At 37.3% G+C, this 27,721-nt stretch overlaps 2 protein-coding genes and 1 long non-coding RNA gene across 5 annotated transcripts in view; 1 reads left to right on the forward strand and 2 right to left on the reverse strand.

Annotated features, from left to right (window-relative positions):
• Positions 1–5,722: 5,722 nt before the first annotated feature.
• Cycs (cytochrome c, somatic) lies at positions 5,723–7,733 on the reverse strand. Its single transcript, XM_026400231.2, has 3 exons — positions 7,629–7,733; positions 6,397–6,573; positions 5,723–6,298 (listed from the first exon to the last, which is right to left on the reverse strand). Exons 2-3 carry the CDS (start codon positions 6,563–6,565, stop codon positions 6,150–6,152), a joined length of 318 nt encoding a protein of 105 aa, XP_026256016.1. The 5' UTR covers positions 6,566–6,573; positions 7,629–7,733; the 3' UTR covers positions 5,723–6,149.
• Positions 7,734–7,746: 13 nt separating this feature from the next.
• Positions 7,747–27,721, forward strand: part of LOC113190733 (uncharacterized) — a 79,535-nt gene continuing 59,560 nt past the window's right edge. For 2 of the 3 annotated variants that reach the window (XR_013343329.1, XR_013343330.1), the window contains exon 1: positions 7,830–8,065. This is a non-coding gene — a long non-coding RNA (uncharacterized LOC113190733). Of the gene's footprint in view, positions 8,066–27,721 lie in introns of all 3 variants that reach the window. The other variant, XR_003301816.2, reaches the window with a different exon arrangement.
• Spmip4 (sperm microtubule inner protein 4) overlaps positions 9,967–27,721 on the reverse strand; it is a 32,764-nt gene continuing 15,009 nt past the window's right edge. Inside the window, exons 6-10 of the mRNA XM_026400229.2 lie at positions 22,315–22,496; positions 19,276–19,364; positions 14,848–15,022; positions 14,467–14,558; positions 9,967–10,809 (exon numbers count right to left, since the gene is read on the reverse strand). Of these exons, the coding sequence (XP_026256014.1) occupies positions 9,985–10,809; positions 14,467–14,558; positions 14,848–15,022; positions 19,276–19,364; positions 22,315–22,496 (1,363 nt within the window). The 3' untranslated portion in view covers positions 9,967–9,984. The remainder of the gene's footprint in view (positions 10,810–14,466; positions 14,559–14,847; positions 15,023–19,275; positions 19,365–22,314; positions 22,497–27,721) is intronic.

Raw genomic sequence — 27,721 nt, forward strand, 5'->3', positions numbered from 1 at the left:
CTCAATGGCTTGATTCTGCATTTCAATAGTTTGAGGGTATTTCTCTTAAAACTGATCGTTTCTCCTTATTCTAAATCCCTATCACAACACCCTCCAAAATAAACTAAGTAAACTTCCCTTCTCAAGATCCTTAACTTGATCACATTCATAAAGTCCCTATTGACAGACAAAGTACCCTTTGAAGAATCCCCGGATTAGGGAATGGACATATTTGGAGGACCCTTTTCAAACTTTCACAGTATCTATGGTGGATCAAATAAAGTTATTTAAAAGTCAGTTGAATGTATGGTTCTTCTCAAGAGAGATATGATATATAGATATAGATATGCAGTTACTGGCCAAAGTATGCTTAATTTACTGGTGTACCTATAGCAAATGAAAAACAAAAACATATAACAGATGTAACTTTAGGGAGTACTATTCCATAAGGGGTAGGTGTATTAGGATTAACACAAATCAGCTGCATCTTTTATACACTGATTTAAATGAAAAGAATGTTTACTAAACTGGGCTAGTATGGCAGCTTCACCACAGAACTCACATCCCAGATCTTTCTGCCCTTCCATGCTCAGGGGCATAGCTACCTTCTTCAGTAATGCCTTCCATCCAAGATGGCTTCGAGGGGAGCTCAGCTATCTGCCCAGGGTCTAGGCAGGAAATAGAGGCAAAACAAAGGGCAAAAAAGGGAAGTCCTTCTGGCTAAGTCAGATGATGATGATGATGATGATGATTGTGGTGGTGGGGATTGAACCCAGGGCCTTGTGCATGCGAGGAAGCACTCTACCAACTAAATAAACTATATCCTCAGCCCTTAAGTCAGATTCTTTAAAAAAGATATTGCAGAAGTCCCACATGACTGACTCTATTTCATATGCTGACCACACCTAGGAAAGCTGGACAGTGTAGTCTGTTACAGGTCCATTATCTCTCTGAAAAATATCAAGGTTCTGTTACTAAAATTGAAGGGGAGAATGGGTATTGAGTAGGCAAATGGCAGTCTGCAGGAATGAACCCAAAAAAGAAGCTTATGATGGAGACTGAGAATGAATGATCAATGAAATAGGGGAGGAGGAAATGATGGGAAGGTTGTGACTGTCCTGAAGGCTACACCCCTATTTCCTGTGAACTCAAAGTTATGGTATTTGCCATGTAGAAGGCCATGAGATCTCTGCTTTCAGGACATTCTGCTGCAGAACTAGCTTGGGCAGAAGGGGCAATTGCTTCAACATACAGGATGCATTAGAAAAATCACCACACCCTGCCTTGTGTTCTCTAGTATTTAAGATAGGCAGGCCTTGGTGCTATCCTGCCTAATCAACTTTTAAAGGATGGAGACTAGAAAGAAAACCACCAGAATTTTTAGACAGGGTATCTACTAAAAGACCCTGGCAGGTACACTATCTCAGTCTTTACTTGACCTTGAGTTACAGTATAAAAAAACCTTCCTTACATTATTTTGCAAGATAATGGGTTGGGAGGAGGTTAAATGGGCAGGCCCTTCCTGTCACTTCCCACTAAGCACTGACTTTTATTATTTTAAACCAGGCTGCTTCAAGAAACTCACAAGATAAAATTCCTCTCCCAGATCCCTTCCCTTAATCTCTTTGACCTGTGAGCTCAGCAGTGTCTGTTTGGCTAACATAGTATTTTTTTTCCTTTCATCTTACATATGCCCATCAAAGAATTATTTCTTTTCAGCATTAAGTGACATTTATCATTCCATAAATCATGAGACCCAAAAGGAATACTAAACAGACAAGCAAAACTCTGAAAACAACTGGGAAGCTTACTTTTCTGGAGTCAAGTGACTGATACAGAAAATGTGTGGTCCATTCTAGAATTACTGAGGTGTTGAGGTTCCAGGGTCAACAGTTGCTAACTATATACGATTGAATTGAATGTTGCTCAAAACAAGTTAGCAATGCACTATCGGACAGGCCAGGATAAAGAACTAGTTGTTTGGGCTGGGGATGTGGCTCAAGCGGTAGCGCGCTCGCCTGGCCTGCGTGCGGCCCGGGTTTGATCCTCAGCACCACATACCAACAAAGATGTTGTGTCCGCCGAGAACTAAAAAATAAATATTAAAAAAAAAAAAAAAAAAAAAAAAAACTAGTTGTTCACAGGTAAGGGCACTTTAGGTTACACCCTCCCATGACCTGGACTGAACCTCCCAATAAACCTTCCTGTGAGAGGAGTGTGGAGGCTGCAACTAAGCCCCCAAGTTCTTTCCATTGTGCCTCTGATGTACAGACACCTGTCTTGATTTGTCTCCTTTTTTGTTTATATTTACCTTTAAAGTTTAGAAGTGAGGTAAAGCTTACATTTTTTCCAGTAAATAGGATATTAAAAACTGTCAGGTTACTAGAAAAACTAGACACACTTAGGAGATGAGAATATATGAAAATTAGACACCCATTTTAACTTTTGGCTACAAGTCTCAGATCCCCCTTGAAAGAGCTCTTGAAGGAAATGGATTTGGTGGAGGTTGGAGTTCACTGATTCTTAGTCCAGGTCCCTAATAGGGAATGAAACATCACTTGACAGGTGAATTACTAGAATTAGTGCCTGTGTCATGGATATAAATTTCTCTCCCACTGAACTTTTTGTTCACTCTATGTGGAAGAATCATCTAAGTTAGTGTCTTCGTCCCTCCATGCAATTTGTCCAACTGTCAAACAATTTATCAAATTGTCCAGCCCATTTAGTTAAAAAACAGCTAACATTTGATTGTTTATTGTATATGCCAAATATATTCTCCTATTTGTCACAACAACTTTAAGGACTGACGTTAGTGTTAATCTACAGATAAGGAAACTAAGGTGCAGAAAGTTTAACATGCCTCAGATTCTGTTAAGCAGTGCTGGCAGAGGACTCAGACCCTTGGGCCATCTTCCTCCATCATCTACCAGTACAAAGTGTAAATAGTTTTCATCTTACTGACAATAAAATATAGCCAACTCCGTACAGGTAACTTGGAAAAAAATCTATAAATTTCACCTACTGTCTTCAAATTATAATTTCATTACACTTAAGGTGAATAGAAAAATGATAGCTTCCAGAACTTACGCAGACAGCATAATTTGTATTGAAGTGTGGATCACCATGCAAAGCTCCTGCACTGAGAAGAAAGCAAGTGGAGAACTCTTCCAACTTCCCATAGGAGATCGAGGCAGGGGAAGAATGGGTATTAGAGTGACCGAGTATGTGACATCTACTGTTGTCATGTAATTGAACTTTCTGAACCATCACTGAATGTAGATCATTATTGCTCAAAGTGGAGGGTGGGCGGTGACCCAAAACTTCCTTGCAGTCAGGAAGCTGAGAATTCATATCTGAAATGAGACGCAAGGCCAATTGTCATTAGAAAGGTGTAGGGGAGAAACACTGAATGTCTAAAATAACCACAAGAAAACTGGGAAAGAATGGATACATAAAAGGGCAGTTGTAGGGATGGGGTTCGGGTTCAGTAGTAGCGTGCTTGCCTTTCATGCGTGGGGCACTGGGTTGGATCCTCAGCACCACATAAATAAATAAAGGTATTGTGTCCATGTACAACTTAAAAAAATTTAAGACCTTAGCTCTCATTCCATGTTCAACATTCTGTCTTCCAAGATACTCTGGTATGACAAAGGGCAGCCAAATAGCCTAAAAAGAATTGGTTTATTTAGTTTACTTTTGTCTGAGGTTTGACCAATAGGAAATAGCCAAGACTAGTCAACTGTGGAAGGCCAGATGCCTGTAAAGGCATCTTCCTAGACAGCCAACATGGATTTCTTCATATTCTTAACAGTCTTCAGTGGTTAAAGTGAATACATACAATGTCTATAAAAACAAAATTGGAAGTGCAGGAAAATGATGACACAAAACCTTATCTCAGCCACCACCAGAGAGCCACCTATCTAAAATGAATTGCCAGCCAATGAATAGAATAGGTAAACCATGGTAAGTTCATAGAGGTAAGCATAGTAAAGTTTAAAGAATAAGGTACTGGAATCAGTGTTCAGAGGGGCATTATAATGTATTTGCAAGAATCCTAGATTAAGGGAGAAGCACTTTCATTACAGTGGTCACTAGCTGTTTGTGGCTGTGGAAAATTAATTATTTGGATAAAATTAAAAATTCACTTCTACAGTCACAACCCCCCCCCCCCCCAGATTTCAAGGGGTTGATAACCACATGCTGTTGTTATTAGTGGACACACAGGTCTAGAAGACAACCATCTTTACAGGAAGGTCTATTGGGTAGTGCTGTTCTAGACAAAAGCCAGAGTGTGGGTAGCACTTGGAAGAAATACTCCTTAAATATATCTGGCTTTCACTTTTGATACCACTAACCTAGCCAGCTACAATGGACTAGATATGCAATTAAGAGTTCTAGGTTTTTGCCCCAGTTTCTTTTTTTTTTCCTGAGAAATATATATTTCTTTTAGCTTTAATTACTTTATCATTTACACTCTAAATCTTTAGGGTGTTTTAGTTGACTTTAACTGGCCTAGAACATGGCAAGTACAATGTGTCAATGAAGGCCTTAGCTGAAAACAGAAATAAGAATACTTTAAGCTCTCAAGAAAGTTACACCTTTATATGAATTAACCAGCATTTTTCAATTTGATAGTGGCTAAATCACTAGCTTCACTTCTGGATTAAATAATTTCTGAATTTGTAAAATCGACCAAGATGAAAGGTCTATTAACTGTCCTTTGTAAGGTAAATGCTATACTGTCTCAAGACTTCCCAAAATTGTTTCTCCATGTTTTCAAACTGACTTACTTGCATTTTTTGTATGAATAAAAATTCAAACTTTCAAAGTATTTTGTCAAGCTTTAGAGGCCTATTTAATTATTCCTAATGTCTTTGAAATCACAGATGAGACCCTCTTTCTCAGGTTCCTCAGTGTTCCACAAAATCACGATTCTAATCTCTACCTGCATAGATTTATTTCCCTTGTGTTTTTTTTATGGCTTTAAGTTCACCATCTTCAATAAAATTTCCGAGGACTACTCTTTAAGTATGTATGGCAGATTGTGTACAAAATAATATAATGTGTTAATTATTCACTATCATTCACTGTCAAATCATGACCAGAAGCACTCCTCTATTCATGTTTGGCAATTTACTTTCCAGTCAAGGAAACTCTAGGAATGAATTAGCAATATGTTGTTTTTAGTTCAGGTTGTCCTAGAGGACCAAGTTAAGAAAGTACTTAACTAGCAACCACTGCTGCACTGACATTCAGGGTTATGTACTTTTTAACCATTATAGTTTTGGCATCAGTCATTAAATCAAGCACAATCAAAAAATCATGATCTGTGATTGTTTTTAATTATCTTAAATCTTATGGTAACGTATTTTACAAATTTGTATTGATGGGTATATCTCTTTTACCTTAATCTTTCCATCTAATAAGTTGGCAAAAAGCACCACTACCAACCACCTAGATGTTCCATAGTATTGTTTCTGAATAGTTGTTTAAAAACAATCCTGAATGATAACTTAGTCTTAGAAAATAAAGTAAGGTCTAACTTGTTACTGTATTATGCTGACTTAAAAAGCATCTGAACTTATAGATCAACTTTAAATTTGAGAAGTGTTAAATATTCTTTATTCAATATCATACATAAACCACACTAAAAATGCCTTTCCATAAGGAAAGAACAGCATTTTAGATACAGGGAATTCTAATTAAATTGGCATGGTCAACAAAAATATAAAGTAGACACTGCTTCCTTATCTTCAACCTTTAATAGGCTAATGAACACAAATTTAAACAAATGTGAATCATGCTTGGTTCTGAGAGAGTGAAGGGATTTCCCCCATATTTTAAACATATTCACATAATCAGTTCTATAAAACTAAATATAAAACCAGTTTTCAGATGTCACTCACCATTTTTTTGTGAAATACTGAACATTACTAATTAAGTCCAACCACAACTTTAAAAAGGGGAAACAGTGATAGAATTTACTGAAGTGGGAATATAACCAAAATATTAATTTAACTACAAGTTTTACTTAAATCAGGATTGTCCAACAAAAATAATTTTGTCAGTCATTCATGATCTGATTTCTGGTGTATCACATCAATTAAATTATGGTGCACATAAAAAAGCCAAGAGACATTTCTGTTTGGTAATAAATAAGGCAGTAGCTATTACTCATTAGTGGCTTTTTTGAGGTAAGCTATTAGGTCTGCCCTTTCTCCCTTCTTCTTAATGCCAGCGAAGATCATTTTTGTTCCAGGGATGTACTTTTTGGGATTCTCCAAATACTCCATCAGTGTATCCTCTCCCCAGGTGATGCCTAAACAAAAAGGGATGCATTGGTTAAATAATTGATACTCCAAATAAGAGTACATTCATGCAATTTGTGCTGTTATTTAACAACAGTCCTTCTCTTACCTTTGTTCTTGTTGGCATCTGTATAAGAGAATCCAGCAGCCTGACCTGTCTTCCGCCCAAACAGACCATGGAGATTTGGCCCAGTCTTGTGCTTGCCTCCCTTTTCCACCGTGTGGCATTGGGCACACTTCTGAACAAAAATCTTCTTGCCTTTCTCAACATCACCCATTTTTAATTCTAAAAAAATGAAAGACCCAACAGTAATACAGAAAATTGTTTTCCCTAAGGAATAACATGGTGGAAACCAATGATCACTCCACTCACTTAACTGCTAATCTATGACACTAAGTACCAGGACCCATTTTGCTTTATTTAGTACATTTGCAAAACTCTTCAGTAGCAAAACAATTACTATATAGGAGAATCTCCTTAAAATATATATTTGTATGTATGAGACATAAGGTTAAACCCAATTAAGAGTAGTGGGAACCTAGCTCAAAATTCAGTTTCAAAAGATGAGGTCAAGGTCAAAAAGTCACAAATCTGAAGCTGAACTGTACTGCATTAAACTGAAACCACTAAAATCCCAACTTTACAAAGACCCAATTACTTATTTGTGCTACAACTTACAGGCACTTCTCTTTGAAGATAAGGCAAAACCCGTTAATTTTTAAAAGGTATTGGGGGGGGGCGGCCTCAGCTCTTTCTGCCTTAACACGTCTAGCTTAACTCACTTCACTTGCACTGCTGTAGTTTGAGAGGACAGGGACATTCCCACCTCCACCTCTGAGATCCAGAGGGTGACCACGAGGTCACTCAGATCAGTTTCAAGGAGACTGCTGCAACATCCTTTTGAGATGTCCGAACGCTTAACAGGAGGAATGACACATGGCCCAGGGGGAAAAAAATTGACTCCTTGGCATAAGAGCGGCAGCTTTGGGTCTCTGAAGGAGAACCTGAAGCGTTGCCAACGCTCCTGCCCTCCGGGAGGAATTGTTGCCGATCACTTCCACAGGCCCTGGGCAATGGCAACCCGGGGACCGCATCTTTTTCGAATCGGCATCCAAACCACCTCCAATTCTCCACCGGGTCCAGACTTCTACCTAGTTACGGTTCTGCTCCATCTCAAGACATCCAGTGTTGGTTGCCCAGTCCCAGCCCAGCCGACCCCGCGCTAGCTCCATTCCGAGACCCTGGCATCGGCTTCGCGTCCGCCCGCGTGCTCCCACGCTTGTGCGCGCCTCTCACAGCTTTTTCTCCCACCTGCTGCAGTTTCTACGCCTCGTGCTCACCTTTCTTTCGTGGCTAGCGCAAAGAAGCAAAGAAGGATCCCGATCAGAAGCCGGACGTCCCACTCTCTAGCCCAAGGACACGCCGGTCTGCGCCTATGTACCGGTGTCAGTGCAACCGCACTCGCTCCATCTCCCCGCGGCCTGACGTGAGGCCGAGCCGGCTCATACGCGGTGACGTTACGGAGCCTCATTGGCTATGGCGTCCAGGGTCAGTCAGCAACGTGCGCGCGCTTACCAGCTAGCAGGGTAGGATGTGTCGCGTGGATGCCCTTTTTCTCCAGGCCTTTCCTGTCCGGCTCTTACGATAGGCCTGAGATGTTGGACTTCGAGGCGGTGCCGGGAGGGGCTGACGTCACTCCCAGCCTCTGCGCGCCTGCGTGTGCTGGCGTGGAGGGTGGAGCGGGAGACTTTTGGCTTGAGGAAGTTAAACGGCTAAGGTATCAATTCTCCAGAGCAAGGTTGTAATATCTTTGAGGGGATCGTTCGATCTCCGTCCAGAGGGAGTCGCCCTAACTTTGACACACTTAAAGGTCTACCATCTGGTCAGCTGGCGACCTTTACCCAGGCTGGGTCGTATTTCCACCGCTGGTGCCAGCAGCACCTCGATGGATACCATGAACAAGGAACCAGGAGTTATTTGACAGGAGCTTGTGACCATTTTCTTTTTTTGCCTTCACTCCCAAGACTGGGGAAGGTGCTGCAGTTGCGGGTGATCACTCTGGCCCCGAGCCTGCCGCTTCTTTTTCTTCTAAAGTCTCCTCCTTCCCTTCGCGTCTCTGTGCAGACGGGTGTGCAGGCAAGCATTTAGAAAGAAACACGATTTTAGGTGATTTAGAGTGTTCTGGGAAGTCTAAAGGATTGCATCCCTTCTGGTCATATTAGTAATGCAGGTTTTATTATCACTGCTTCGAGTTACACTTCAAACCTAGCTCCCTTTCCTGACATGCATTTCTGTCACTGGGACGTCACGTTTTGACTTCTAAGTCCCTCAAATTCAGCCCCCAGTTTCTGATTAATTTCCTGAATTCTATCTACTTCTACTTTGATTTAACCAAATGGTTTTTTATCTTATTGCGGATGTGGAGAAAGTTGTAGTGGTCTGGATAGAAGATCAAACCAGCCATAACATTCCCTTAAGCCAAAGCCTAATCCAGATGAAAGCCCTAACTCTCTTTTTTTGTTAAGGATAAGAGAGATGAGAAAGGTGCAGAAGAAAATTTGAAATTAAAAGAAGTTGGTTCATGAGGTTTAAGGAAATAAGCCATCTTCATAAAATAAAATTGCAAAGTGAAGTAGCAAGTGCTGATGTAGAAGCAAGTCATTTAGAACTTCTAGTAAATTACTTGATTAAGCTGTCTACAATAAACAACTGCTTTCCAGAGTAGATGAAACATTCTTACATTGGAAGGTGAGGCTATCTAGGACTTTAATAGTTGGGAGAAATCAATGCCTGGCTTCAAAGCTTCAAGACAGGACAACTCTTTTGGTAGGGGAGAAAATACAGCTGGTGATTTTAAGTTGAAGCATATACTCATTTGCTATTCCAAAAATCCTAGAGTCCTTTAGAATTATACTAAATCAACTGTGCTCTCTGAGAGGAACAGCGAAGCCTGGATGACAGCATGTGTTTACAAGATGGTTTAGTGAATATTTTAAGCCCACTATTGAGACTTAATTGTTCAAAAATTTTTTTCTTTCAAAAAATTACTCCTTATTAAAAATGTACCTGCTTACCTAAGAGCTCTGATGGAGATGTACAATAAGGGTAATGTTTTTATGCTGGCATACATAACATCCATTCTGCAGTCCATTGATCAAAGAGTAATTTCAACTTTTAAGACTTAGGAAATACATTTTATAAAGCTACAACTGCCATAGATACCAGTTCCTCTGGTGGAACTGGAAAAAGTATTTTGTGCAAACATTTACATAAAAGGACAGGATTCACATTTATTTTATTAAGGTACAACAGATTGTATAATCATTTCTCAATTCTTGAGAATTTGAGTTTTTTCAAATTTGCACTTTCTGTAAAACGATGATGTAAACTTTGTTGTACACATTGCTTTCCATGAAATTTTGGAAAACTTTAGAGTATAATTTGAAGATGAGGCTGCAGTATACATTTTTCTGGTAGTAATGTTTTATTGCCAAATTACTCAAACTTTTCAAGACATCAAACATCACCTTTTCTTGGTTCCTCTGACTAGGTCCTAACTTAAATTCCTGAAAACATAAACCTCCTTAATGAGGTCATTATGGCTTACTCTAGAAACATATGCCAGCAAAATGAAGGAATTTCTGTAATATTTTTTTTCTTGCAAGAGGCTGGGTTTTGAAGGGAAGAAGGAATACCTCAATTATAGAAATCATAGGAATTATGGCCATAGAATTGGTGTTTCATCCCTGAATTCACCTTATCCCTAAGGTCTTTATGGTCATCTAGAATTGATTTATAGAAACGTTTTTGTGCACCAGTTTTTGAGAAAGAGTTTTTAAGATCCAGAAGGTTGGTCTGAGGCTTGGTCACTCCAGCTTTAGGAATCCAACCCAGAGTAGATCTTATTTCTTCGTTTTTTTCCATGTTCAAGCCCAGCTGTTCTTCTGGCTTACCTAAATATTTACGTTCTAAATTGATTATTTCCATGTCTGGTTTGGTTTGTAAAAGACTAGGTTTAGCAAAGCTAACCCGGTTTCTACTTATATTATATGGATTGTGTAGGGTAGATTTAGAGCGTTCATAGGGAATGTATTCGCTTGATTTACAGTAAGATATAGGTCGGGGTTTTGATGACAGCTGTCTCCAGTACAAATCTTCTGTCTTTTTAGTATCTGTGATTTTTGGAAATGATTTTATGTCATAAATGCTAGTCAGATCCTTTGTTGAGTAAGAAGGTTTGAGTGAGTAGTTAGATAGTAAGCTTTGTTCTTCCTTGATCTTCTCTTCAATATCCTGGTTTTTATGGGTCACGCCAGCTGGTATATTATCACTTAGTGCCATCATTTCTACAGAACTGGGTATAAAGGTATGAAAAGTACACAAAACATTAGGGGTACAATCTGGACAGGAACGTGGACTTTGCTGAATAATAGCCTCCAGAGGACGTCGATTCTGAGTAAGTCGGGCGATTCGCCCTTCCAAGGGTCTGGAGGGTTTTAAAATAGAGTGGAATTTTTCTTGCTGTAGTGATGGAAGAGAAAGAAGAAAATTAATTGCTTGATAAATATTAATAAGTGGCAGGTGAACACTCATTCCAATTTCTATTGTGTAAAAGTGAGATAGGTGTAGGAGTGCACATTGCAAAAAATTTTAAGATATATTTAAAGATATCTGCAAAGGAATAAAACTTCTTTTTCCTTTTTCTCAAGAAAAAATGGCATTGAAGCCAAAGTTGCACACACCTGTAATCCTAGTGGCTTCGGAGGCTAAGGCAGGAGGATAGTTAGTTCAAAGCCAGCCTCAGCAACAGTGAGGCACTAAGTAACTAAGTGAGACCCTGTCTCTAAATAAAACTGTGGGGACAAGTGCCTGGAGTACTGCATACATGGCATACTTTAAGGGCATCTGAGTGACAGGCCACTCCCCTTGTGCTAGGCATGTGAGCGGCAGGCTGCTTACCCCGTATCACAGCCCTGGGCACAAGACCATGTATTTGCACTCCCTGTGCTTGCTCTATGGCTCATTCCTCAACTGGTCACTGCAAGGACAGTTAGCAGAAATTGAATTGGTGGCAGCCTGTAATCTGCTTAGCCACTGCCTGAGTACATATACGTGGTAACTGTGCAATAAAATCAGACCTGCTTCCTGCTTGGTCTCTGGAGGTCTTGAATAGCCACTCTGCAGCTATACTCTCCTCTACCCTGTTCCGTGGACCTCCTCGCTGGACGAGAAAGAGCCCATTCTGCCCTTCAAAGATGGCAGAAAATGAAATTCCTAACCTGGACCTTTTAAAATTGTAATTCAGAAGATCTACAGTGGGACTTAGGAATCTGAATTTTTTGCGGAGGAAGTACTGGGGATTGAACTTAGGGGCCTTAGACATGTTAAGCACATGCTCTACTATTGAGCTAAACACCCAGCCCATGAACCTGCATTTTTAACAAGCATCTCTGTTGTGCTTTGAGAAGCACTGGTCTGAGGTGTTATGATTGTGCTTGCTTATTTATTTATTTATTGATGCTGCGGGTTTGAACCCAGCATCTTATCCATGCTTTTTTTTTTTTTTTTAAGAAAGAGAGAGAGAGGGAGAGAGAGAGAGAGAATTTTAATATTTATTTTTTAGTATTTGGCGGACACAACATCTTTGTTTGTATGTGATGCTGAGGATGGAACCCGGGCCGCACGCATGCCAGGCGAGCACGCTACCGCTTGAGCCACATCCCCAGCCCCCTTATCCATGCTTTGTCACTGTACACCCCAGTCTATCTGTGCTTATTTTTGAAATGTGTTAAAAAGTCTATGATTCTTTTTGAGATGTGTTATAAATATTATGAACTCAGTCATGACTAGTAACTTCAAAAGTAGGGAGTATATTCTAAGTGACATTAATAGAGATGTGTCGGGTGGCAGGAAGAAGGAAGAGTTGACTGGGAAGGACATGAAGGAATTTTCTGGAATGATGATAGTTTTCTATATTATGATAGGAGCTTGGATTACAAAGGTATATGCAATTGTCATAACTCAGTAAATGTGTAATCTAGATTGGTGCAATTTCAACTAACATATATTTCACTTTCAAAGAAAAAAACTGCAAACAAATACTGAAATCTGGTTAATGATCTGCCTGTCAAATGTTTAGGAGTAAAGTATACTAATATCTGTAAAGTATACTAATGTCTGTAAAAGCATGTTAAAAATAATAAAGTACATTGCTGGATGGCTAGAGGTATGGAAAGGTGGGTAAATTAAATTGTGATAGAACAAGTATACTAAAGTATTAATGATAGAATTTGCATAGTAAGTATATGGATATTAACTAAAATTATTAAACTTTTCTGTATGGTTGAAAAAATTTTATAGTAATGAAAAAAATAAAGACTGTAGGGCTGGGGTTGTAGCTCAGTGGTAGAGCACTTGCCTCACATGAGTGAGGCACTGGGTTCGATCCTCAATACCACATAAAAATAGTCTGTCCATGTACAACTAAAAAAATATTTAAAAAAATAAAGACTATGTATGATGATGGAATTGATAGGAGAGAGAATAGAATGAGAATGTTGAGAAAATAATAACTGTATCTTGGACTTAAAGAATGGGCTTTTGAAACAAATATGCTTATAGTTGGAGGAATTGTCATACTGAGTCACTAACTTTTTTTTTTTTTTTTTTTAACTTTTAGCTGACCAACTTTGAGTAAATATACTGTGGTATTTTAGGGGGACAGGGGGATTGAACACAGGAGCATTTGACCACTGAGCCACATTCCCAGCCCTATTTTGTATTTTTCTTTGGAGATAGGGTCTCACTGAGTTGCTTAGCGCCTCACCTTTTGCTGAGGCTGGCTTTGAACTCACAGTATTCCTGCCTCAGCCTCCCGAGCTGTTGGGATTACAGGCTTGTGCTACTGTGCCCAGCTTGAGTATGAAGAAAGGAAAAATTCCAGCTCTACATGCTTTGTTAAATTTGTCATTAAAAGCAGGATAGGGCTTATATGAAACTGACTAAGTATCCCTTATGCACAAGCAGTTTTTATTACCAATATTTTATTCTATACAAAAAAAGTTCATATCTGTATCTAAAACAAGCTTTCCCAGAGTCTACTGTTTACATTCAGTCATAAGCCAGCAATTTTCACTGAAACTGTTTTAAACTTCAAATGATTTTATGTATATTTTATCTTGTTATGATTTATCTGCACATTTTGTGCTCAATATACTTCACAAACATCCTTTGTGTACAAGTGTTTCTCTGTAAAAATGATAAAGTTGCTTGTTGAGGGGCTAAACCCTACAGGGTCATGTGGAAATATGGACAGTTGTTGAACACACCTGATAGTGTCAGAGAATATGTATATTTTCTAGCCACAGAGAATCCACATCACAAGAGAAAAATCAAGACAATTAAAAACCATTTGGTGAATGATAAAACAGTGTATAGACCTATTTCTGGTGTTATGATTTTACATCACTGTGGTAAATGCTGAAGCTAATGTAACTTGAATATGTGCATCTCAGTCATCTTTTATGTGTCTTCCATAGTTGACATGTTTGATAACATTTTGTTTTTAAAATTTGTAGCCAGAGGGGAAAAATTAAGTTCTAAAATAAAACCACATATATGCATACTAATAAGTAATTTCACTTTATTTATGTAATAAAATCAACAGATTATACCTTCTGTTATGAAAGGGCTTGATCATTTCTTCCAGGCCATTTCACATAATCAACTAAGAAGTCTCTATTGATATAGGCAGAGAATTTATTGGTTTTTGATTGTAATTCAGCCAATTCTCAATTATTGTGAATATCATGAAGAAGTTTTTAATCTCTTTAAAAGCAATGATAATGTACAAGATATACAAATGTGCAAAGATCCAATTTATTAAGAATCTCATTGAATTACTAGCTAGGCTCTATTCTTTTTTAAGCCAATAGTAGCATAGTAGAAAATCTGTTAAAAAATAGCACTGCTAAGAAAAGAAACTTTGTTTTTCCAAAGAGTACAAAAGGGTGTTCAAATCAGTTTCAAACAGTTCAGAATTAACTTCTAAAATTAAATTTTCTCTTTGCTAGGTTGGGCACCAGTACTCATGACAGATATAAAAAGTGGGCAAAGCAGGAAGGATATCAACACTGGATATTCTCCCTTTAAATAACAGAGTTGACTGCAATTACTTACAGGCTGTGCGTCAAATCCTTTCTGTCCAGTTAATTCTGCTACCTCCTTTTCGTGGTAATCATCCAGTTCAAGGGGGTTCATGGGTCCCAGACCTTAGTGGAAACACTATCTTATTATTTTGGTAGAGTAAACGAAGAATGATAATTAAATTACCCTACATAGATACATCCCATCTCCTTAATAATATAATTAGAACCAATCAAATGGAAACCAGTCCTACCTCTCCCAGCTACCCGTTAAAAGAAACTTACCACCCCTCTTAATTAATATTAGTGCTTATATTGAGAAACAGGAAATATAAGAAGATGAAAATGTGTAATAGCATTTGTTGAGTATCCCAATTTTGTTCTCATTTTTTACTTGTATTAATGTGACTCATACCTGTAAAATCATGATTGTATGAAGAGATCCAATGGGACCTTTCAAGATTTCTTCGTATGTTGGCTTCTTTTATGGACTTAAGAACATCCCATGTATTTAAAGAAGTGTTGGGAGCGAAAGTTTTAGGTGGTTTTGGGTAGAATGTTGGCTTATTTTTCTCTGCACATTTAGGAATCTAGAATATGAACATAAAGATTATTGCTGTTATTGTCATCTAGTAGAGTAAGGATGGACTCACTATTTCTGCAGGAAAGGGACAAAGGAAATTCTAGGATGAAGCTAGATGCTTTTAAAAAATTCATTAATTACTAATTCTCAAGCTAGGTATATGGTGGCTTTTTCCTTATATTCACCATAATTGAGAGTTTTTTTTTAACAAAATGATAAGGTCTTTTCTAAAAGCTTCTGAGAACTTATATTAGAGAAATGCTCCTGGATATTCTACAGCCAATGAAATCTGTTAGAGATACAAAAGGTTCTAAGGTACTCTTTTGGCTGAGATTAGCCAAAATTGTGTGGCTTCTATTTTTCCTTCCCTGCCTGACATGAAACCATAAGATAACTTTTATGACTTTTTGAGAAGGTTAAGTCACTCAAATGCAAATACAATTTTAATTCTTCAGACACATGAGTTTTTGTATTTTTTAAAAGAGGTATGCATGTAAACATGATTGAATGAGTTTCATTGAAGTCTTTCTGGTTACTTAGAAATTCATCTTTTCTTAGATTGATGATACTTTGTTAATATTTATTGAGCACCTATGTGTACACAATAGTGGCAGGAAATAAGGACAGGTCAAAAATAAATCCAGCCATCCATGAGTATATTGGCTAGTAGAGGATATAAGGTATGAACACAAATGAGTGTAAGTAGCTCTTTGCTATAAAAGAAATTAAAACAAAATGATTTTGAAGTTCAGAGAAGGGAGAGATTGATTCCAGCTGAATCAAGAAGCAGGGTCGGGAGTGGGATGGGAAGGAGGAGCCCTTCTGTCATACCACAAAAACTGGAGCCCTTCTGTCATACCACAAAAACTGAACTTTGAATGACAATTTAGAATTGAAACAGTGGGAGCAGAGGTATAGATGGCTGTATCCTACAGCCAAGCCCTCCTTTAACATTTGCAGAACCTGGAGCTGAAGTACAATTGGAAGTCCATATTACATTTGTCTAAATAGTTTAAGTCAGCAAGTAAGCTGATAATAAAATATGTTTCATTCTTTTGCTCAGACAGAATACCTTTATAACAACCTGGAAAACCAGGTTCTAATTTATATCACTAAATGGCGACTCAGGAAGAGCCAACTGCTGCTTCTGGCCTCAGCACCCCTCACTGCTCTTTTCTACTGGCTCCATCCTCCAATCATTCCTACTTCCAGTCAACAGCCATCTCTGATTACCCCTTTGGTCTTGATGAATATACTAGCTCAGGAACACTGTTAACCCTTGGGAGGATTAGTCCTTCCTCCTTGGGAGGAAGAGTCCTCAGGAGGACCTGGGACTGGGTTCAAAGCCATTTGGTCAGGGAATTTTGTGGTTCAAGAACATGTTCTGGAGTGGGTCAGAGGAGCATGGGCTCCCCTGGACATATCCTCTTGGCCCCATATAGACTCCCTGTTTCCTAGGGAAATGCACAGCTAGAGAAGGGCCAGAGTCAGGCCCCCTGAGGTGTGGAGCTCTCTAACTTTCTAGATCCTAAACGTGTTGCTGCTGCTACAACTCTGTAAGGTTGAAGTGATCCCCATTTTACATAGTAGAGTACTCATGGGAAAAGGTACCTGAAAGTTGCCTCAAGAATTATGAAATGCCTACCTCTATTAAACCTTTAACCAAAATGTGACTTTGTTTTTTCAGGGTTAAAGAATGCCTTCTTTGTTCTCTTTATCTTTTTCGTTATTTGCTGTGCTAGCTTACTTGCAAATAAGAAGGAAATTTTTCCAAAATTGTTCTAAGGGGCTAGATTAATCTTATGTCTTATACTGGTTGAAATAATAGCAGTGATCTATTGAAATGCAGTCTAGGGCTCAGAAAAGAAAATGGGAAATGTGAACTTCAGCCTGTAGTATTTTGGTCATAGTTTAAGAGCCAGGAAACACATGAGGGTGAGGAGCTGGTCAATATTTAAAATGTGAAGGTGATTTTATTCAGAGAGGGTAATGAGAGAGGAGCTGGTAGCAGTCATTCACCCAATAGATATTCATTGGTTAAGTACACCAATCTGAGGGCAGAGTTTGTTTCTGATATGGAGGTAAATACAAGGAAGGAATTCTAATTCCTGACATTTGAGTTTCTAGGCTTTCCAGTCTATAAAAAGGAGTTAATTGTTTTGAATATGGAATTAGAGGATATGAATTTGAATATGAATTAGAGGAATATAACTATTCAAATTGTGGTTACATTTCTAGCATAGCCTGTGAAATATATGTAGCTTTTAACTTAGTTATTCATTAAATGTTTATTAAGTATTAGATGCAAAACTATGTACAAGGTTCCAATGTCTTTGTGTCATCTCCAAAACTCCACATATCACCATTAAAATAACAGAAAACCATGCAGTTAGGGAAGAGTACTGCCTGAGATGGAATGGTGGAAATATGGAGGTGCAAGATAGAAGATGGGGAGCATGGTTGATGGGGACACAGTGAGGGTGCCATGTTTTTTCTCATTCTGGATACCATGGATGTTGCTGGGGCTGAGCAGGTGAGATGTAGAGACTAGAGTGGTGGAGGGAATGGAGAGGTACACTTGTGGACATCTCATGATTTGATAAGATGAGACGTTTCCGAAGGAGGTGCATGCATGCTCACCAAATTCATTATGTCCAGCTGAGAATGAGTTTGGATTATGGGGACTCTCTGGAAAGACAAATACCCCAGAAATGAGGATAGTAACTCATTAGTGCATTATGATTATATGTAATAGTAGGGTTACATATAATCATAGTGTAACTATTATTATTACATATAATCATAATGCACTAATAAAAGCATTAAATAAATAAAAATTAAGCTCTAGTACTTAAATTTTAAAAGGTTAAGCCATCTTATTTATTATAAGCCATCTTATTTATTATTTAGAACATTCTTCTTTCCAAAGTTATCTGTTTCTTAATGTTGCTAGGTCAACCAAGTTTTATAATCATTGGAATAATAATGCTGATAGCAGTTAAAATTTATTATGAGCTAGTATTAATATGGTGCTAGGTACTTTTATATGAATTTCATTTTCAGGACAACAGTTAGTTTTATTATCATTCCTATTTTATCTGTTAGGAAATTGAGGTACTAAAGGATTAAGTATATTACCCAGGTCACAGAGCTGATAAGGTAGAGCCATGAGCTGAGCCTCTTTAAAATTCACACTCTACTAATACATTATACATATTTTTTTTATTGGCTTGGATGGAAAAAATACTAAAGTACAGTTTCTAGAGTTTTCTCTTTTGCAGCTAGGTGACACATGTTAGGACCTGTTTATCAGGTTATTTGTGTCTTTTCTCTTCCCTTGGGGCATAGGATGAAATAGGAGGAGAGAGAAGACTATTAGCTCACAAATATGAGTTACAAGTCTTTGAACAGGCATTCTTGCTATGGGTTACTTTCTCAGAGGAATTATCTAACGGATGTGGGTGAAGCCAGTTAAGGAACAGAAGTTAACAGCATAGATTACAAACCTGACTTCTGTGATCATGACCTTGTCTCAAACTGAGCCTCAGTTTCCTTATCTATAAAATGGACTTGATAATATTAATTTTATGAGATTTTTATAAGAATTAAAGTACATCTAAATTACTTAATGTATAGCAATTTCTCAATAAATGGCAGCTCTTGTTTTAGTTTTATTTTGTTTTAGACTTAATATAAATGCACTAATAATGATGGGGACAACGACAACTCATAAATCTTTCTGAAAGTCTCTCATTTACTCTATGCATATTTGGAATAACTTGATACATTATGAATTATAAGAATTTAAAAACAGGATTAAGGCTGTGAAACAGTTCTTCCCTACCATCTTTCTGAGGGGAACTTTTTTGTTTTATAACTGTGGAAATGTTCCATTAACTAACCAAAGTATGTGAAATCAGCTAATAAAACTGAAAAATGTGAACCATAGTCAAAAATCTCAAAAGTTTCACCTAAATAGAAAATAAAACAATCTGTCTTTTTGAGTTTTAGAAACTATTGGGTAAAAATATATTGTACTTTCTCTTTTTTTTTTTAAAGAGAGAGAGAGAAGGAGAGAGAGAGAGATAGAATTTTTTTAATATTTTTTTTTAGTTTTTGGCGGACACAACATCTTTGTTTGTATGTGGTGCTGAGGATCGAACCCGGGCTGCACGCATGCCAGGCGAGCGTGCTACCGCTTGAGCCACATCCCCAGCCCTGTACTTTCTCTTAAAACACACATTTTGAAAGATAACTTACATCATAATACACATCCTGACCTGGCCACGCCAATGATTTCTTCTTTGAATCCGTGGGAAAATCAAGCAGTTCGTATCTATAAGGATTACCTGAAATTTTCAAGAAAAGCACTGTTATCCTGAATAATTAAGAACAGCCTTTTAACTAATGGGTTTATGGAGGAAATAAATAGAAACAATATAGATTAGAGATGAATTCTGGTGTATATTATAGCTATATAGTATAACTTTTAAAAATATTGGTGCTGGGGATTGAACTCAAGGCCTTGCATATACTAAGGGCTACACTCTTAGCCCCTTCTTATAACTTTCAAGATGCAGCCTACCCTTTAATTCTTGAGCCTTTATATGGGCAGCATGTGGACCAGAGTGAGAATGAGTCTCTAATCTTAGTGTTCTCAGCAGTGATAGAGGGCACTTATACTTAACAAGCAAAATCCTTAGGTACATAATAAATCTTCCTGGATCTTCTTTCTGGTGTCTGGAGGCTCAACAGATAAATTTCTTTACTATCTGTTTTGGCTCTTCTTTACCCAAATATAGAAAGTTTATTATTATTATTTTTAATGGAATTGTACGTGCTTAGCAAAAAGGTAGTAAAAGAACATTTTAAAGAATACAGCTTCTTAGGTCTTGTTTTGTATTTAATAAGCATTACCAAACACAGCATGGCTGCCTCTGTTCTCATTTTAAATTTCAAGCTAAAAAATATTTTGAATACCCATTATTATTATTTTTTCCTTATGGTACTGGAGATTGAGCCCAGGGCCTTGTACATGCTAGGCAAGCAGTCTATCACTGAGCTACATCCCCAGCCCATATTATTTTGAGCAGGGTCTAATTTGCCCAGGCTGGCCATGACCTTGTGATCCTCTTGCCTCATCTTCCTGAATAGCTGGAGTTATAGACATGCACCACCATTCCCAGCTCCATTCTAATATATAACAAGAACAAAGGCTGGCATTTATTGAACACTTCCAAAGCACCAGCCACTGTACTGTTTTTAATATACCATCACATGCATTTCTCATAAAATTATTATGAGAAAGATACTATTATTCCCATGTCAGTGAATAAAGAAACTGAGGCACAGATAGAATAAGCAATGTATGCAAGTTCATAGCACTAGTAGATGGAATTCAAACTCAGGCAATCTGATTCTAGAGCATGTACTCTTACCCTACATACTATTTATTTATAATAAAAGGTTAAAATAAGTGGAAGATTAGAAACCCAATATAGTACTAGTTCATGGAAAGATCTTTTTATACTTATTAACAGATTCATCTTAAAGTCCCTAAGAGTGAGTGACTGGTCAGAAAGAGGTAGATGCTTGGAAGAGCAGAAAATGAAGAAGGCAACTTGTTTCTTTAGTCCCTAAAAGGTGTTTTTATGAGTTCAACACATATTTCTGTGACTTCTTGCTAACTATGTACTAAATATAACTTCAGAAATTATCTAATTAAGGACTGAAAATAATGAATTAATTTTGATAGTTTCCCTAACACAATTATAAACTTTCAGTTGTTTAGATACATATCTTGGGTTTCTTTGCACAGCACTCACTCATCTCCCTCTCCCAATATAACTAAGCATAGCCTCAGCACCAAACAGACAAATGTTTAAGAAGAATCAGTTTGCACTGCCTCTTATCAATACTGACTGGTCTGAGAGGTAATGTAAAATTTCATCATGGTGAACACACACTGGAGTCACTATATGAAAGCAAACAAACTGTTAACACTTATCTTTGTTGTCTATGAAGTTGGCACTAATACTCCCATTTTAGAGATTGAGAAGTGAAGACGGAAGTTAACAAACACCACTATAGTCCACAGTAAATAGTAAGGGTAGAATTTTATGCCTATACTCTGACTCCAGAGTCCTTGCCTCTGGACTGGGAGTGCAGTTCAGTGGTAGAGTACTTGCCTAGCATGTGTAAGGTTCTGGGTTCAACCCTTAGTATGGAGAGAAAAGAAAAGTCTGCTCTTAAGTCCTCTGCTACACACTTTTTCAAAACCCAAAACATACCTGTCTGCTAACAAGGTGCTGAGGTTGTTATTGATGATCCTTGCACTTTGGTACAAATATATTCATGTACAGAAGACAATTAATGTTATAGGACAATTCTTGAGTTTTATCTACTCCACAGCATAAATTATTAACTCAACAAGTATTTATTTTTCCTACTACATGCCTTTTCTGTTATTATCCTCTCTTTAGCATCTTTCAGACATTCAGAGGTGTCATCTGCTTTCATGCATGTGTATATCTCCTCAGCAAAGACTGAGGAGTCTAGGGTGGGTGAGACTCTAGGATGGGTCCCAGAGGATTACTGCCCTCTCTAATAAAATACATCCACAAAGATGCTCCAGGGTGTCAAGAGAATGTGAATAAATTAGTGTCTGAGTCTTAGTTCAAATGTTAAGCTTTCAATTTAATCACTGCTTCTGCCTTGCCCCTTATGCTCATCATCTAAGCTAGAACAGGATTTTTTTTTTCTTTGCTACTGGGGATTGAACTCAGGGGCACTCAATCACTGAGCTAAATCCTCAGCCCTATATTGTACTGCATTTAGAGACAGGGTCTCACTGAGTTGCTTAGTGTCTCGCTTTTACTGAGGCTGGTTTTGAACTCTCAATCCTCCTCAGCCTCTGGAGCTGCTTGATTACAAATGTGCGCCACTGTGCTTGGCTAGGATGGAATTTTTTAAAGCTAAACCATAAGAGTAGGAAGGAAATGAAGACAAAACATACATAGAATGAAGACAACCAATTCTATATTTCTGGTTTCTGATTCTACAATGGGAGGCATTTGTGAAGTAAAAGAATCAGAAGTACCTGTAGAGTCTGGTTTAATGGTCTGCAGTGGGTCCCTGATGATTGTACGATGCATCCACAGTCAGGTGAAACTTTTCTAATCTACTGAGGGGTCACATGTCTGTGTTTTGAGTCCTTCATGCTTCTTGCTTTAATTTTATTATTGAATAAATTCCAATAATAATAAAAATCAATAGTTTTAATTTTAAGTCACATTTTACCTCTTGTCTTCAAAATCGTTGAATCATAGGTCTTGGTTGGCACCGTGGGAGCAAATGGCTGGTGAGTGCAGGCTTTAATACCATTGTAGAGCTCCTTAGGTGACGTAAAGGTCGGGAACATGGCTCCACGAGAGATGTGTGTATGGTAAGGGTGATCAATTGGATATGGTAAGCAGATTTCGCTAAGATTTATTGAGCAAATAAAAAAAACAGAAGAAAAAGAAGTGCAGTGAAAAAATTAATCATCAAATATTTATTGGGACTCTTTGTTACGGCTTATAGTGTTCTAATCCTTGAGGATGACAGTAACCCAGATAAAGTTCCTATAATCATGGAGTTGGCAGTCTGTAGACTATCTTCCAAGACCTTTGAAATTTTCTTAATTTTGCTAGACAAAACTAAATTTCATTTTTAAAAATAAACCATACTTAATTCTTTATCATGAATAATCTCCATAACTGGGTAATAATATAAGCAAAATGTGGATATTTTTAGTTTTCAGATGATGTAGGAAGAATTTCTAGTTGCTTTTAATTTCTGTTTCCTGTTTTAAAAGATCCATGTTCTTTATTTTATGAAATAATTTTGGATATTTAGTTCAGTAATACACTCATCTTGGATTGAACTTTCAACCCAGGGATCTGTTTCTTTTTTTTTTTTTAATATTTATTTATTTTTTGGCGGACACAACATCTTTGTTTGTATGTGGTGCTGAGGATCGAACCCGGGCCGCACGCATGCCAGGCGAGCGTGCTACCGCTTGAGCCACATCCCCAGCCCTAGGGATGTTTCTTTAAGTAATGGATTAACAAAATATACTGCCCATTTATGTACACAAACTGTTTTGAAATAAAAAAGCCAAAAATAGATCACTGAAAGAAAAAAAGAAAAAGGCCACAGTGAAAATTTTCCTATTATTTGGAGTACTGACAGAGGTTAAGGGAAAATAAAAAACAACAACAACAACAAAAACCACTGTCTAAACCAGAAGAAAATTGAGATCAGGAAGGTTACAGAATAGAAAAATGTTATTTTGTAGAAAAATTTTGTAGAAAGACCAATGTTATGGGTTGAATTGCATCTCTCCTCGAAATCCATGTGTTGAAGTACTAACCCCAAAGGCATTATAGTAGGTTCTAATTTGGAAATAGGGTTGTTGCTCACATAATGAGTTAAGAAGGGGATCATACTGAAGAATGGGTTCTTAATCCAGTGAGCCTAGTGTCCTTATGAAAAGGGAAACTTGGACTCAGATGAGCACACAAGAATGCTATGTGAAGATGAAAGGAGAGATTAGGGTGACACATCTGTAAGCCAAGGAACACCAAGGACTCCAGCAAACCACCAGAAGCCAGGTGCCAAACAGGGAGCAGGTTCTTTTTCAGAGCTCCAAGAAGGAACCAATCCTGCCAACACCTTGATCTTTGACTTCTAGCCTCCCACTTTGAAGCTTATCAAGCTACAAATAGAATCTTGAATCCAATAATTATAGCCCAGCTAAAAGGACTTTTCTTTTCATACTTCTTATGAACAAAACTAGAAAAGTCCAAAACAAGGTTTATTCACATAGTTGTTTAAAAAACAAAAACAAAACAAAGCCCCTCAAAACCTAAATCTCGATTTCTAGATTTCTTTTTTTTTTTTTTTTGCTTAGTACTGGGGGTTTAACCCAGGGATGCTTCACCACTGAGCTAAATTCCCAGTTCTTTTTTATATTTAGTTTTATTTGGAGGCAAGGTCTTATGAGTTGCTAAGGGCCTTGCTAAGCTGCTGAAGCTGGTTTTGAACTCACGATCTTTATGCCTCAGTTTCCCAAGCTGCTGGGATTACAGGCATGTGTCACTGTGCCCAGCTAGACCTTGATTTTAATAGATTTTTCAGTAGTTCTTTGCTCAAACACAATTTTACAATATCAGCTTAATATTTTCAGTTAAGATTGGTAAGGGCTTTTGTATCATACTCATACCAAAACCAGATAAGGACACATCAAGGAAAGTAAACTACAGACCAATATCCCTGATGAACATAGAAGCAAAAATACTTTAGCAATCATGTTCAACAACCTACTAAGACGACTGTACATCACACTGCCAAGTTGGTTTTATTACAGAGATGAAAGGATGGCTTAACATATGCAAATCAATAAATGTAATTCACACATAAATAGAATTAAGACAGAAATCACTTGGTCATCTCAATAGTTGCAGAGAAGGCCTTCGACAAAACTCAGCACTCATTCATGATAAAAGCATACAAGAAACCTACCTCAACATTGTATAAAACTATTTATGAAAAACCCAAAGCCAACATCTTAGTAAATGGGGAAAAACTGAAAGCATTTCATTTAAAATCTGGAATAAGACAAGATTGTCCGCTCTCACCACTCCTATTTAATATAGTTCTAGAAATCCTAGCCAGAACAATTAGGCAAGGAAAGGAAATAAAAGGGATAAAAATGGGAAAGGAAGAAGTCACATTATCACCATTTCTGGATTCTATACCTAGAAGATCAATAAAACTCCATCAAAAGCCTCCTAAAGATAATTAAACAAATTTGGCAAAGGAGCAGATTACAAAAATCAACATACAAAAATCAGTAGCTTTCCTATATATTAACAATGAATAATGAATTTGCTGAGAAAGAAATCAGGAAAATAATTCCATTCACAATAGCTTAAAAAATAAAGTATCTAGGAACAAATCTAACCAAGGAGGTGAAAGACCTCTACAATGAAAACTACAGAACATCAAAGAAAGAAACTAAAGAAGACCTCAGAAAATGGAGAGAACTCCCATATTCAGAGATAGACAGAATTAATATTATTAAGATAGCCATACTACTGTCAAAGGCAATGTACAGATTCAATGGAATTCCCATCAAAATACCAATGACATTCTTCACAGAACTAGAAAAGCAGTTGTGAAATTCATTTGGAAAAATAACAGATCTAGAATAGCCAAAGCAGTTCTTAACAAGAAAAATGAAGCAGGAGGCATCACAATACCAGACCTCAAATTATACTAAGAGCTATTGTAATGAAAACGTATGGTATCATAAAAATAGACATATAGACCAAAAGTACAGAATAGAAGACACAGAGACAAACTGATGCACATCTGTAGTTATTTGATTCTTGCTTGACAAAGGTGCCCAAAACATACTGGAGAAAAGACACAGCCTTTTTAACAAATGGTGCTGAGACAACTGGTTATCCCTATGCAGAAGAATAAAACTAGAACCTTATCTCTCACTCTGTACAAAAATCAACTCAAAATGGATCAAAGACCTAGGAATTAGACCAGGAAATATGTAACTCTTAGAAGAAAACTTAGCAAATAGGTACAGGCAACAACTTCCTCAACAGGACCCCTAAAGCTCAGGAAATAATGCCAAGAGTTAATAAACTGAATGGCACTGATTTAAAAAGCTCCTGGTAAAGCAAAGGAGATAATTAGGAATATGAACAGAGGATATACAGAATGGGAGAAAAATCTTTGCTAGCTACTCTTCTGACAGAGGATTTGTATTGTGTAAAGTTTTTTTTGAGTACTTTATATATAGACCACATATATGTAGTACTATATATACACTTAGTCTATATAGACTGTATATAGTACTAGATAAAGTACTTAAAAAACTTTACACAAAAAATGAAATAACCCAATTAATAAATGGGCAAATGAATTGAACAGACACATCTCAAAAGAAGAAAGACAAATGGCCAATAAACATATGAAAAAAATGTTCAGCATCATTAGAAATTAGGGAAATACAAATCAAAACTTCTGAGATTTCATCTCACACTAGTCAATATGGCAGTCATGAAGAATACAAATAATAATAAATGCTGGGGAGGAAAAGAAACACTTTTACACTGTTGGTGGAATTGTAAATTAGTACAACCACTATGGAAATCAATATGGAGGTTCCTCAAAAGACTGGGCATGGAACCACCATATGACCCAGCTATACCAGTCCTCACTATTTACCCTAAAGAATTAAAGTTATCCTACTGTGTGATAATGCATACTCTTATTTATTCCAGCATAATTCACAATACTCAAACTATGGAACCTAGGTGTCCATCAGTTGATGAATGGATAAAGAAAATGTGGTACCTGCACATAATGGAGTTTTATGATATTATGTAATTTGCAGGAAAATAAATAGAACTAGAGATGATTATGTTAAGCAAAATAAATCAAGCCCAGAAGTCAAGGGTTGTATGTTTTCTCTCATATGTGGAAGCTAGAGAGAAAAAAACGAAAAGAAAGGTGGGGGGAATCTCATGAAAATCAAAGGGAGATCAGTAGAGGAAAGGGATGGGGCAGGGTAGACGTGAGGAAGGATGGGTAAAGTGTTGGGGACTGATGTTGGTTAAATTATATTGTATGCATGTATGAATATGTAACAACAAATCTCATCATTATTTACAAATATGATGAATGAATAAAAAATGTGGAAAAAAAAAGGAAGGCTGCAAATGGTTTCTTGTACCAGTTGCCAATAAAAAGAACAAGGGTTCCTTGGAGTTTTGGCTCATCCAGGAGTGGAGCAGGAAATATACAAGATGATTTAGAAGTATCTTATAGTGCCAGAAAGTAAGGAAATGCTAAAAAGAAAGAAAAAACATCTTCCAAACCTCCACAAGGATGAGGGAAATGCCAAAAGAATACAGAAGAGAATTAGAAGAGCTTCTTATGGGCAATTTGAATAATAAAATAAGGGGGTACTGGATTACTGCCTAAGTACCAAAAAATAAGATATCCCCAAGTCCATACTGAAAATAAGTGGTTCAGTAAATAAATGGAAAAGAATAACCAAAAATTTAAGAAGGTACTTTGTTCTTGGAAGGTAGAGCCTGATTCCAGATGTCTTCTGTGCACAGTGACTTTCTTTTTAAGGGAACAGTGTGGAAAGGAGGGAAAAAAAGACTAACTGTACAGTAAGGAAGCCTAAAAAAACACTCCCTCAGCCAGGTGATCAAGGTCAACATCAGCAGAGATATATCAGGTATACAGTATGCACCCTTCATAGAAAGTGATGAAAATGGTGCTTTACCTCCATGGTCCTCCTCCCCAAAACACATTGCTCCAGTCTAATCATAGAAAAACATGAGTTAAAAGTCCATTTTGGAGCATTCTACAAAATATCTGACCTATAATTCTCAAAATAGTCAAGGTCAAGGAAAATCTAGGAAAGTGTTATTACAAAAAGACACCTAAGGAGACATGAAGATGAAATGTAATGTGGAATCCTAAAATAGGATCCTGAAACAGAAAAAGGACAGTAGGTAAAAACTGAGGAAATCTGAATAAAGTACACACTTCAGTTAAACTAATGCATTGATACTGGTTCATTATTGTGACAAATGTGCCACATTAATATGGCAATAGTAGGGGAAAC

The sequence above is a fragment of the Urocitellus parryii genome, chromosome 3 (assembly GCF_045843805.1).
Source record: "Urocitellus parryii isolate mUroPar1 chromosome 3, mUroPar1.hap1, whole genome shotgun sequence".
NCBI classification, from domain to species: Eukaryota; Metazoa; Chordata; class Mammalia; order Rodentia; family Sciuridae; genus Urocitellus; species Urocitellus parryii.